The following is a 13,776-nucleotide window of genomic DNA, read 5'->3' as shown; positions in this document are numbered from 1 at the left end:
GCAGCGGTATCGTTGCCACTGCTCAACCAAACCTTGCTTTCTTCCCGCCACCTGACCGCAGTAACAGCGGCGTCGCTTCGTTACGTACGCGCGCCGGAGAGCACACTGTCACCCTATTGGTCAACGTCAAGGAACACGTCATAAAAAATGTCCGACTAGGCGGGAAAATGCAAAACGCGCTAGACTTTTCGTCGCGGTGTCGTGGCGCTTCCCAGACGCCACGTCGCCGTTCTTCGATTATAGCGCACTTTTTCTTCTTCTTCTTCTTTCGGCTTCTTCTCTGTTTCCCAGGGGTCGCCACGGCGGATTTGGTAGTTTACACAGCACCGATGGCGGTCTTGTCAGTCCGCGCAATGATTTGGCAAAATTTTACGTCTGATGCCCTTCCTGGCACAACCACTAACCCTATGGACGGGGGCACAGGTGTAAACTACTAATAAGACACGTTAGCCCCCTAGCTAACGTGTCTGACCCTTTAGCCGAGCGGTTAGTACACTTCGTATCGAATCCCGCACTGGGCAAGAAAATAACCGGTTACACAGGTAAAGCGCCTCTTCACTTCTTCTTCGATTATATCGTAGCGAATTCGGGGGACAACATTCGCTACAATATCAACCCAGTAGCAACGTGGTTGCCGACGTTCCTAAATTCGGCCTGACGCTGGAAATTTGTCGACGACCACAAATCGTCTCAAAATCGGGCTGAAATCGTGTAGTCTGCAGTAAATCTCGGCAATTAAACCAAAACTCTGTATGGTTTATCACATAAGATGTTATTTGCATTCTGACCATTCTGTAAATAAATTATACGCAGCAATGAATGCATAGGCGTTTCTAGCCCATTTGGGGGGGGGGTGCTGCAGCACCCCTAAATTGAACCCCAGCACCCCTAAAATTAAAGAGATTTTTTATTTTTTACTGTATGTCCATGTTTAATAAGCTGAAGAAATGTCAAAATCATATCCAGTATATGGTTTAAACGTAATATTTTAACAACAAAAATACAGCACCCCCCATGCTTCGAAAATGGTTTGATCCACCCCCCCCCCAAATGTATCTTGCCTGGCCGGCCAGCACTCTGGGTGCTCAGCACCCCTAAAGCTCTGATCTTAGAATCGCCCCTGACTGAATTATTTTTACATTTTTTAAAGAGGTTTTGATTTTGTTTATTTTTTCATATTGTGTCAGTCGGAAATGGTTTGCAATGAAAACATGTTTTTGTGGACGACACTGTTAGGCCAATATGAGTATTAAATGTGACAGTTAAGTCAGAAAAGTCACATATTTGCAAAAATGTGCTGTTTTTCATAATGAAATGCGGTAGCTGCATGGATTTCATTCAAGGGTTTGGATTAGATTTCAAAATGGCATCTCATATGGGAAAAGCAATATGTATTTCAAAGAGTGCAGAAATTCAAAAGTAACACAATCATGTTTATATTTTGCCTTTACTTGTGGTGTGATAACTACATGCATGTGTTAGGGAAATAAATCACACAAGTGCAATGCATTTCAACATGTTGGATCATGTCAGTTGCATTTCTTATAGGCACCAGTGCCGTTTGATGAATCTGTGAGTAAAATGAACTACAACAAGCAGTTGCCCTACTCTGAAATCAGCATCTCCCAAATCCCCTCTAAGCAAACTTGTGACATTTCAGCAGAAGTCAAGAGTTTAAGGCACTGTCAGTTTAGATTGGCAATTTAAGGACATTCCTTTGGTGGGGGGATTATTTTTAACAACAACCTTTAAATTTTCATTTCTAGTGAAGGATTCAGGCCATTTTCAGCGGTGTCTTAGGCTTTGTGGCCTAGAGTATAGATGACTCTGGTTACAATTAAATCTGTTTTAGGGTCAATAGCTTCTAACATCAAGCTAAATTCTGACCTTAGTTGATTGTCATGGTACTGTAGGGTACGATATTCCTATCGAAACAAATGACCCAGTGACTCAGTAACACACACACACACACCCACACACACACACACATCTCGTAAATTCATTCATATTGATAGTTTTCCTTACTTTTATCACCATAGTACAAATACATATGTATACATCCTAGTACTTTAGGGAGGCAACGTTTTCCTCTTTATTATAGGACAACAATGTAGTATTATAAGGAATGGTTTTCAATGCTAGTCACAGCTGTGGCTTAGCTAGCATCTCTATACGTCACTTAAGTTGCCAAACTTGTCGTGGCTGTTATTCGCCATCTTGGCATTTGTTGTTATATTAGAACAGCCAGTAGAGGCTTTATGGAGAACTTGTGTGGCTGAATTTAGATGTTGGGCATAATCATGCCCAATCATAATCATATTCATTAACAACCTGTATTTTTTGGCAGTGAGCAATTTGTTAGCAATGTACCTTTCTGTGCTGCATCACTGCAAATGGGATGTTTACTGATTTGTTTTATCGCATACAGCAAAAGCATCCAAAGTCTGTTATTGTGCATTATGGCTTTTAACCAAAAATAACATCTATTTTTCCTTTGGAGCCATGGCTCAAGGATGCTTACTCCTGGGTGTTAGGTCTCCAAACTGGATTACTTTATTACTCAGTGTGAAATAGTATATTTAATGTTCTCCGCAGCATGACAGAGACGGAGACCTCCGCCATCAGCACTGAAGGGGCGGACGATGACCAGGCCTTGCTGGACCGCCTGGCCAAGAGAGAGGAGCGCAGGAAAAGAAGAATGCAGGAGGCCCTGGAGAGGCAGAAGGAGTTGGACCCGACTTTAACCACCAGCAATGGCATGGACGCCGCCCTGGAGGAGCAAACGGCTGCCAGCAGTAGCAGACAACGAGATGCAGAGGAAGAGCAGGAGACAAAGCAAGAGAAAGCAGGTCAAGAGGGGGAGGCTACAACGGCTGAGACCAACTCCTGGAGGGGAGGCGATGAGGACAAGAAGGAGGAGGCATCTGCGTCTGTTCCTGAACCAGAGGCTGCAGCGGAGAAGGAGGTCACAACTTTGAAATTCAGAGCTGAGTCAGCTTGCTTTGCTGGGTTGTCGGTTAGCTCAGAGCATGAATCAGATGAGCCAACTTTAGCCCTGTTGAACAGCAAGAGTGTCTGTTTTACAATGTCAATGTTAAACATCCAATCAGGATATGATGCAAATAATATGTGACGTCAGCTGCTCAGTCAGCACTAGACCTACTTCCAATTACAAACTCAAGATAATGATCTTGTATCGTCGCTCTGTTCACAACAAAGCCACACAGTTGGGCTTAGCTGGGCAGTATACTATGTCAACATAACATAGACATTGTGATATGAAACTAGACGTGTGGGACTGTGGTTTTGTTAATATAGTGATGTGAAACTAGATGTGTGGGATTGTGGTTCTGTTAATATGGTGACATAACTTTTGTATTGTCATTCCCTGGTCTTAAAGGCTGCATTACAGTAAAGTGAGCCTTTTCTTAACTTATTCGACTGTTTAAGCCGGATGAAATGAGCAAAGAATGTCTCTGCTTGGTCATCATATTCACATTACCAATGATCATTTATCAACATTTTCTTGTCCAATGGTCATCCATAAAATATCGTCCCATTATCAATATCGTGATGTTCCATCAAAAATATTGCGATATTTGATTTTGTAGATATTGTCCAGGCCTACTTCTCATCTATGAAACAATGTGTCCTTGTTAAACAGCAACCTGTTGAGGAGCCACCGAGAATACCGGACACGAGAAATGAGGTAAGGAAATCTGATCTGAACATTGACCCAGATTTGTGTTTAGTGAATGTGTTTCTCTGAAAATAACAGAAAACAAATGCAACTTATCTTATAGGAGGAGGTTCAGGAGAAGAGCATAGCAACAGACGTAGCGGTAGATCAGTCAGGTTTAGGAGAAAAGAATGCTGAAGAGGAGGCCGCCCCTAAAGCAGACGAGGAAGAGAAGAGGAAGAAAGCAGAAGAGAGACAAAAACAAGAGATGGAGGAGAAGATGAAGCGGGAGGAAGAAGAGAGACAGCAAAGGGAGGAGAGGAGGAAAAGAGAAGAGAAAAAACAAAAGGAAGAGGAGGAGAGACTTAGAGCAGAACAAGAAGCAAGAGAGAGAAAGGAGGCGGAAGAGAGGATGAGGAAAGAAGAGGAGGAGAACCGGCAAAGGGAATTGAAGGAGATGAAGAAGAGAGAAGAGGAAGAAAAGCAGAAGAGGGAAATGGGGGAGAAGAAGAAGCGGGAGGAGGAGGAGGAAAAGAAGAAGCGGGAGGTAGAGGAGAAGAAGAAAAAAGAGGGGGAAGAAAAGAAGAAGCAGGAGGCAGAGGAGAAGAAGAAAAAAGAGGAGGAAGAAAAGAAGAAGCGAGAGGAGGAAGAAAAGAAAAAGAGAGAGCTGGAGGAGAAGAAGAAGAAGAGAGACGAGGAGGATAAACGGAAAAAGAAAGAGCTGGAAGAGAAGAAGAAGAAAGAGGAGGTATCAGTGTGACACAAAGGGGTTTTTTTTTCTCACTGCCAGTCACTTCATAACAACCCGGTCAACTCAAATGTGGTCGCTCCCTTCGCCGTCCACAATTGTAAAGTAACAGAATACAGACACTCTAATATTACGAGGGGCGCATCCTTAACCCACACGACACTCGAGCGGCGTGAAAGGGGGCTCTGCATTTGAGTTTCCAGGCCTTGTGCTGTGCACCCACGTCACGCTTGCCGTTGTGGTCGCGGGCCACGCCGCGGTCACAGCACTGCGCTTGTCATATGGTTGAAGGAGACGGTGATGTTTCAGGACATCACAAGGCTCTCACGGTGTGGCGTGTCTGCAAAATGCATCTGCACTTCATTCACTGGCAGCCATTTGTAAAGGTCCCGTGAAAGAGCCCCGCAAACTTCCACGATTTTGATGTATGTAGGGGCCGGTGAACAATTCCATGTCATCATTCATCGTCTTTTAAGGGCATTGCGTTGAGATGGAGTCTGGAGATTGTTATCGCGACAGCACAAATTTGGCATTTAGATTGACGATAATGAGATTTTTTTTTTTTTTGCCTAAAATTTCTCACAAAATGAGGTCTGACAACTAGTTTTAGTTGGGTATAGTACCAAACAGTTTAATGTGATTAACCTCAGTTGGATTCTTAATCATGGCACTTTCATATATGTAAGCACATCAAGATATATATCCATATTGTGTAAAACTCCACATCATATCGTGATGATAATATTTTCCACACTGCCCAGCACTGTTTATGGTCATGATGAAATGCAACAGCTGGGTGGGATTTTATAAGGAGGAGGCAGGTTGATTAGCCCTGCAGGGACAGCCCACACATTTTACTTCGCCCACTGTGGTCTTGTCTTGTTTGTTTAAGGGACGTGGTCAGTGGGCGGGGCCAAAATTACTTTGCAGGCGATTGGATCAGCCTTTAATCAGTCAGAGCCGTAAACTCCCTGACGTGAACTGGGGTGCCATATTTCAAAACACTTCCAGAAACTAGTAGTAAACATTGTTGTTTCTGCAGTTATCAACTTTGTAAATGTCTTCGATAAAACTTATTTCATAACAATATGAAGGCAGAATCTTTATTGTTTTTCAAATATGACGTCACCGGTTGTCTTCATCGTATAAATCGGTCCTCATCTCTGACTGGTCCGGCTTCCAGCTGCTTGGCACAATAAAATCTCTCCCAGGCTAATGTCTCGCAGCGACCCTAGCTAGGCTTGCGAGGCCAGCTTTGCAAGAACAGAGTTTAATCTGATTGACAACCAATCATGACCAGGCATTTTTTAGAATAACGTGGACATCGATATGCTATTGGGAGAGGGGGACAACCTGGCTTCAGAAAGTAAAGCTCCTGCCACGTATTTCTTTCACCCATACACTACACCAGCTGAATGAAAGTAGCACAACTCTTCAGCCAGGTAGGGTGAAACCACCTTGCTCAGTGAGTGGCTGGAACAAAGACATGGGCGGATTTTTACTTTCTGAAGCCGGGGTGTCCACCTCTGGCTACTGGCTGTATAGTAGGTTGCAGTATCACGAGGACACACTGGCTAGTTTCAATTTGTTGGTAAAATATCACTTGTCTTCTCTCAATCTCTCTCTCAGTCATTCACTGGACATTTTTTGGTAGTGTACGCCCACAAGTGCAGAATGACATCCCTTAAAATGTATTTTCCAGAAAGAAATAAACAATCTTATTTTTTGGTGAATTTCTAGGACAAAGTGTTTAATGGATGCATACTGAGTGCAGATAAGCGATGCAACAAGAGAGAAAATACATTTTCCATGAAATGGAAAATGTATTTTCCTCTACTCCAGTGCGCTGCTGCTTTTCTCTTGTGGACTTTTGACGTGACGCGTTTTCACTCAGGCTGCTGTTTTCGCTGTTTGATTAATCTTTTTTGTATATTTCTATTTCCCTGTCTGCAACGCAAAGGAAGAGAAGCTGAAAAGATTTGGTTTCAAGGAAAAGGTATTGTACAAGACTTAAGCGGGCATGGTTGTGGGTGAGTGGGTGAGTGGGCCTCTAACAAAAAATAAATCTGTTTTGTTCTTGAAGACTGAAACAACCGCACAGAACGGAGCACTCCAGGACAGCAAGCACAAGAAAGCAGAGAAGACCACAAAGTAAGACTTGATATGTCCTTATGTCTGTATTCGCTCATATTTACTAGTAAGTACAAGGCAATCCCACTTGGCCTGTAAGAATGCAATGTAGTCTTTCTCTGGTGGAGGGCGTTTTAATCTATTTGTGGTCATGAAAAGTTCCCAACTCATTCCATCTGATGGGGTCCCCAAGTTGCACAAACATTTTGGCATTGAATGAGAGACTTTTTGGACTTTGCATGGAAATATTTCAAAGTAGCAATTGTTTGCGATTAATTATAATAAAATGAGCACTGCTGACCCGCAAATATGCACCTTTGTGACCAAAAACATCCCCTCATGTGGTTTCATAGGCGCCTTGTCATCGGCCTTTACAACATTTTCATAAATATTATCAGTAGAGATATAGCGCATGAAATGTAACAGGGTTTAGGCACTCTTAGGACTAAATAAAAGCAAGGTGCTAAATTCAACAAATTTGCAGGTCCGGTACTTTTCCGTACTTTCAGCTCCTACCAAAACCTTCATTAAGGAAGAGCTGAAAAGACTTCGCTCCACCTCCTAACCAACGCTTAACCTGCACCCTGCCTGCCACATACATAGATTTATATGTTTTGTTTTTTGTTTTTGTTTTTTGTGTCTATGTTCTCTGCAGCAACACTTTACAGTAGGGTATACTTTATGAAAAGTTTATAATTGCTAATTAATAGTTAATTGATTTATCTGGTCAATAACTCATTTGTTAATCTGTTATAAATCATCAACTAGACGCTTTTGTAAAACGACTGTTTTAGATTGCTATGTTGAGAGCCCACACTTTATCAGAGAGAGTCTCCATAGACATGCCCTCATAAAACCACGTGACCAGCAAGGCCCGCCGCTTTCCATTCTCAGTGAGCAGCGCACAAATAACTTGTCACCACCACTTCGATTCAAATGTGTGTTTCACTGTATATGCACAAGTCCATTTTCATGCAGTAGCAACAACAGTTTGTTAAGTTTAGGATTAGGTCGAGTAAATAAATTTAGTTTTAAGGTTAGACAGAGGCTGCTGAAGTTTTGCTTTCGTCATCGAATCACATGGTTTTTTGAGAGAATGTCCATGGAGACTCTCTTGTATTGATAAAGTGAGGGCTGCCAACCTGGCAACCAAATAAGTCTTTGTTTAACGTGTCATAACATCTTATTACTGATTTATAATGCATTCATAAATGAGTATCCAACCATTGGTAATGTAATTAGTAACTACTTACAAACGGTTTACAAAGGATGCCTTGTTGCACGGTGCTCACTTCTCTGCTGGGTGTGTGTGTGTGTGTGTGTGTGTGTGTGTGTGTGTGTCAGCAGGGAGAATGCGCGCTCTGCCAAGGAGACGGATGCAGAGCGCCAGGAGGCCGAGCGTAAACTGGAGGAGCTGAAACGCCGGCGTAACGACACAGAGAGCAAGGAGATTGAGAAAATGAAACTGAAGCAGCAGGATGCCGAGGCCGAGCTGGAGGGGCTGAAGAAGAAGAGAGAGGAGAGGAGGAAGGTCTTGGAGGAGGAGGAGGAGCAGAAGAAACAGGAGCTCACCGACAAGAAAGCCAAAGAACAGGTGAGGTCACACTAGGACAGAAAGACAACATGGCGGTTAGGTCAGAGTAGACCAAATCAGATCAGATCAGATTAGATTACAATAGATTAGAATAGAGGAAATCAGACAGCCATGCGCGCAAGTCCACATATACTGGGATCCAGCGCTTTACCCGTGCCCCCCGTCCATAGGGTTAGTGGTTGTGTCAGGAGGGGCATCTAATGTAAAACTTTATCAAATCATTGACAAGACCATACTGGATCGGTTGAGGCCCCATATGGTATCAGTTGAGGCCCGGGGTAACAACGGCCGCCACTGGTGCTGTGCCCTCACAGCGTAGCGATGGAAGAAGAAGAATAGATTAGATTAGAATAGATTAGACTAATATATATTAAATTACATTAGATCTAAATAGATTTAATTAGATTCGGTTGGAATAGAGTCGAATATAATAGGATGGAATAGAAAATAATAGAATACAGAATGAAACAGATTATACCATATTAGATTAGATTAGATTAGATTAGATTAGAATAAATCAGATTACATTAGGTTAGATTAGATTAAAATAGATTTAGAATTAGATTAGATTAGGTTGGAATAGAGTAGAATGAAATAGAATGGAATAGAAAATAATAGAATAGAGAATACAACAGATTATACCATATTAGATTAGATTAGATTAGACCCGACTAGATTAGATTAAAATAGATTTGATTAGATAAAATTAGGTTAGATTAGGTTGGAATAGAGTAGAATGAAACAGAATGGAAAAGAAAAGAATAGAACACAGAATACAACAGATTATATTATATTAGATTCCATTCCATTAAAATAGATTTAAGTAGATAAAATTAGATTAGATTAGGTTGTAATAGAGTAGAATGAAATAGGACGGAATAGAAAATAATAGAATAGAGAATACAACAGATTATACCATATTAGATTAGATTAGATTAGATTAGACCAGACTAGATTAGGTTAAAATAGATTTGATTAGATAAAATTAGATTAGATTAGGTTGGAATAGAGTAGAATGAAATAGAATGGAGTAGAAAAGAACTGAACAGAGAATACAACAGATTATATCATATTATATTATATTAGATTCCATTCCATTAAAATAGATTTAAGTACATAAAATTAGATTAGATTAGGTTGGAATATAGTAGAATGAAATAGGATGGAATAGAAAATAATAGAATAGAGAATACAACAGATTATACCATATTAGATTAGATTAGACCAGACTAGATTAGGTTAAAATAGATTTGATTAGATAAAATTAGGTTAGATTAGGTTGGAATAGAGTAGAATGAAATAGAATGGAGTAGAAAAGAACTGAATAGAGAATACAACAGATTATATCCTATTATATTATATTAGATTCCATTCCATTCCATTAAAATAGATTTAAGTAGATAAAATGAGATTAGATTAGGTTGTAATAGAGTAGAATGAAATAGGATGGAATAGAAAATAATAGAATAGAGAATACAACAGATTATACCATATTAGATTAGATTAGACCAGACTTGATTAGATTAAAATAGATTTGATTAGATGAAATTAGGTTAGTTTAGGTTGGAATAGAGTAGAATGAAACAGAATGGAAAAGAAAAGAATAGAACACAGAATACAACAGATCATATCATATCAGATTAGATTAGATTAGTTGAGATTAGATTAGATTAGATTAGAAGACAGCAATCCTAAATGGTCCCTGGGTGATGTTGGGTCATGCAGACAGCAAATGATACCCTAACACAGAGAGAGGAGAGAAAAAAAGAATAGTGATACTTCCAACAAACAGAGAGAAGGAGACGTCATGACACCATTTCTTACGTATTACGCAACCATAAATATCCAGCCATTACACATACTGCGAATAATCACACAAACATTGATCCAAAATACAGTAATGAAACAGATGTCAATGACTAAATTAATTAGACCAACGGAAAATAAGCACAACATGAAAGAATTAACCGTGTCAGTAAACTAGCGGCGTAGCCAAATATGGGGGAGTAGGACTGGGTGAAGGTCGGAGCAGGGCTCTCGGTATGGCCTGATCAGTTGTGCTGTTTCATCTTTTCCTTTTTATCTTTTAATTTCTCCTTATCTTATTCTGTATTTATTTAGTCCTTTTCACGTCTTAAGTAAAGCACTTAGAATCGCCTTTGTGTACGAAATGTGCGAAACAAATAAACTTGTCTTGCCTTGAGTTGTATTTTGTAATGAGGTCGTGGAGAGACATCGTGGGACGAGGCGGAGATTTCATTCAAGCCGCTGTGTCTGTCACAGGAGGAGAGGAAGAGGATGAAGGAGGAGATAGAGAGGAGGAGGGCGGAAGCAGCGGAGAAGAAGAAACAGAAGGAGGAGCCCGGGGAGGCCAAGGTCGCCTTCGCCGTCAATCCCAAAGGCTCCTCAAAGGTGAGTTGTGACGTCAAATCAAGTGTGCGGTTTGTGGAAGATGAATTATTAGACAAGGGAACTGTGTCGGGCATCAGCCAATTCACGAGCGACGCTCCCATTCTCTGTCTACGCCCGTCAGCGTTTCAGAGTTTTCACTTTTCGTCATTTCACCAGTGTTGATGTGGTCGCCCCAAAAATGTGATAAAAATTATTCCTCAACAACCTTTTTCTGGGCTGGAAACAGGCTACATAAAACTACATAACACATGACCCTCGCTCTGAACCTGGGTTTGGAGAAGTGATAGGCAAGCAGGCAGGGTCGAACTGGTTTTATATAAAACAGCATATTTCTTGACATAAACTACAAAAAAAGAAACTAGCAATCTTCTTAGTTTCCATTTAGAAAGAGTTATTTTGATGTAGTTATACTCTTGTTTTTGGTTTTCAGAGAAAGGTTGTTGAATATTTTTTGTAGTTCAACATTTTTTTTGTTGTAGTTTTTTTGTCACCAAATTCAACAATGAATTCTATTCTTTTAACAGCCATTAGGGTCAAATATGTGACAGTCAGTATGGTTCATATAGTGCCAGTGGTTCTCAACCTTTTTGGGGTCCTGGACCCCCTGCGTATTTTTGATCTACCCTGAGGACCCCTCCACCTGATCTTGGGGGAGGGGGGTTGAGATTTGTAGAAACAGTAGAAACTGCATTTTAAATCGGAGGTAACACGGGGATTCAAACCGGCGATCCCTGTGTTGGTAGGCAACGGAACGGACCGTCATGTTACCCGGACACCGAGTCAAGTAACTTTTAACGATAGGCTCAGTAACGACGCTTGTGCTGTCCGCCATTTTGGATTTTGTAAATAATCCTCACGCTAAACTCGTGTCAAAGTATACAAAATAGATATTTAGACTGATGTTTAGTCTGACCTTATGTCCAAGCCTTTATGGGTCGGACTCTTTAGTCCAGTGTTTCTCAACCGGGGGTCCGCGGACCCCTAGTGGTCCGTGGTGTAATTGCAAGGGGTCCGTGAAAATAAAATATCTTTAAAAAAAAGATCCTATGACATTTATAGAAATAGGATTATTTTACTCAAATGTGACTGAGACCTTTATCTACCTAAACTATAAAGGGTAATGGGACTTTTTTCTCTAATTACATCTGTTTCACAAGTGTAATTTATTGTATTTTAATAAGAGATCTCGCTCCCGTTTGCATTGTTAAAAGTTACTGCATAAAAATTCTGTTGTGTCACATATATCTGAAAGTTACTGAATACATATTCTGTTTTGTTACATATATCTGAAAGTTACTGAATACATATTCTGTTTTGTTGCATATATCTGAAAGTTACTGAATACATATTCTGTTTTGTTACATATATCTGAAAGTTGCTGCATAAGAATTCTGTTTTGTTAACTATATCTAAGTTACAACTGAAAGCTCTTATTTTTGCCCCAAAGAGTGAATAAATGCTATAATGCAATTTAAAATGCGGTTTCTACTGTTTCTATCAAATTGCAACCCCCCTCCCCCAAGATCAGGTGGAGGGGTCCTCAGGGTAGATCAGAAATACGCAGGGGGTCCAGGACCCCAAAAAGGTTGAGAACCACTGGACTAAAAGGTCTGACCCGTTAGCCAAGGGCTAGCGAGTCTGTTCATCCCTGATCGGTACAGTATGGTAGATTTGTTTTCCTTACTTGTTTTCCCTTTTCTCAACAACCGCTTTTCCCTTTGCGCCCGTTGTCTTCGTGGCGTGGAAGTTTTGAGACATGATGAAGGCGGTGGAGTGAATCTTCCTTTTCCCTTTATGGTCAGGATGTGCTGTGGCCTGGTGTGCTCATTTGCTTTTTTGCTGTTCCCATTTTTTTTCTGTTTTTAATTATTATGATTTATATTGCGGATACTGTCAGACGACAAGTACTGAAAAAAAAAAAGCCAGAGAAATTAATGAGATGTTACTGGCATCTCGAGCTGAGCTGTACTCAAATATGGCTCTCTTTTTTTTTTTAGCTAAGCCATGTCTGGGTAATTTTCTGACTCGGATAATTTAAGAGGAATGTTGAGAATTGTGTGTGTGTATATGTGTGTGTGTGTGTGTGTGTGTGTGGATCTGCAAGTATGCATCTACGTCAGTATGTGTGTGTTGTGTATCTGTATTCATCCAGCTTTAAGTGTGCGTGTTGGTAGAATTGTGTACAGGGTACCAGGGGCTGTATACCCCGGCTCTCTGACAGCACCACCATTTCATTTATTTGTTTGTGTAAATCAAACATTGACGTACAACTTTAACCCCTCTGCTTTGTACAGATCGGGGAGAAGGCTGAGTTCTTGAACAAGTCGGCCCAGAAAAGGTGAGGACGAAGGTCCAGGACTATAATCCACAGTCCTTCCCGGTCACACGGAAGGAAAGGGCATCAGATGAAATTGCATTACGCACACATTTGCATCTTTGGGCTCGACAACCGAAGTGATTGACTGGCGTCGCTCATGTTCTGTCTGCACACACACACCTCATATACCGAGAACGCTTACGTGTATGAACGAGTAAAAGGACTCGCTCCTGTATTTACAGCCCTGTCGGTACGTTTGTAATGGCGCGATATTTGCTCCGAACCTAAATCTGTGTAAATGTGATCTCCACTGTCAACAAATATGGAGGTGGCCCTTCCAGTTTGGTCTGTTTCTGCTGGGAGAAGCAGGGAAAAAGATGTGTTTTCGCTACTTCTCTGGCAGTGAATGCAGCAAAAACGAACCCCTACCGGCGTCTGTCCCAGTTGAGGAGGAAGGAAACGTACAGGGAGCGTTGTGCGGCCGGCTGTTACACATAAAGTACCAGTTGTCAACTCCCATTCCCGGCCACACGCGCATAACCAAGCCCATTTATGTAGAAAACTCCGGTCGCCTTCGGTTGTTGCTACCCATTTCCATCAGGACCCCTTAGTACCGGCTATCGCTCCCGTTTATAGCCAAACCTGACCGGATTAGGCCCTAACATGGGGAGAGACCACCGTAGTTAGCTCTAGTGTGAACAGGGCCGCTACAAAGCGGGTTCTCGATCCGGTCTGACTGTTTCTCTATTCGGCCAGATAGATGATTATTTTCACTGGTTGTGCAAAAAAAAAAAACTCCCAGGTTAGATGTCTGGCATATCGGACATGACAGGTGCCCGACCGTATGAACTACCTGGTAGAATAGAAAACCAGCCACGCCGGCTGGAGAACCACTG

The 13,776-nt window shown here is 41.4% G+C and overlaps 1 protein-coding gene across 1 annotated transcript in view; it reads left to right on the top strand.

Moving 5' to 3' along the window:
* LOC130114002 (caldesmon-like) overlaps positions 1-13,776 on the top strand; it is a 40,740-nt gene that overhangs the window by 12,727 nt on the left and 14,237 nt on the right. Inside the window, exons 4-11 of the mRNA XM_056281716.1 lie at positions 2,596-3,073; positions 3,590-3,709; positions 3,804-4,427; positions 6,388-6,423; positions 6,511-6,578; positions 7,902-8,151; positions 10,435-10,563; positions 12,858-12,901. Coding sequence (XP_056137691.1) covers positions 2,596-3,073; positions 3,590-3,709; positions 3,804-4,427; positions 6,388-6,423; positions 6,511-6,578; positions 7,902-8,151; positions 10,435-10,563; positions 12,858-12,901 — 1,749 coding nt within the window. The remainder of the gene's footprint in view (positions 1-2,595; positions 3,074-3,589; positions 3,710-3,803; positions 4,428-6,387; positions 6,424-6,510; positions 6,579-7,901; positions 8,152-10,434; positions 10,564-12,857; positions 12,902-13,776) is intronic.

This window comes from Lampris incognitus, chromosome 6 (genome assembly GCF_029633865.1).
Source record: "Lampris incognitus isolate fLamInc1 chromosome 6, fLamInc1.hap2, whole genome shotgun sequence".
Taxonomy (NCBI): domain Eukaryota; kingdom Metazoa; phylum Chordata; class Actinopteri; order Lampriformes; family Lampridae; genus Lampris; species Lampris incognitus.
This window is presented reverse-complemented; position numbering and strand designations above follow the sequence as displayed.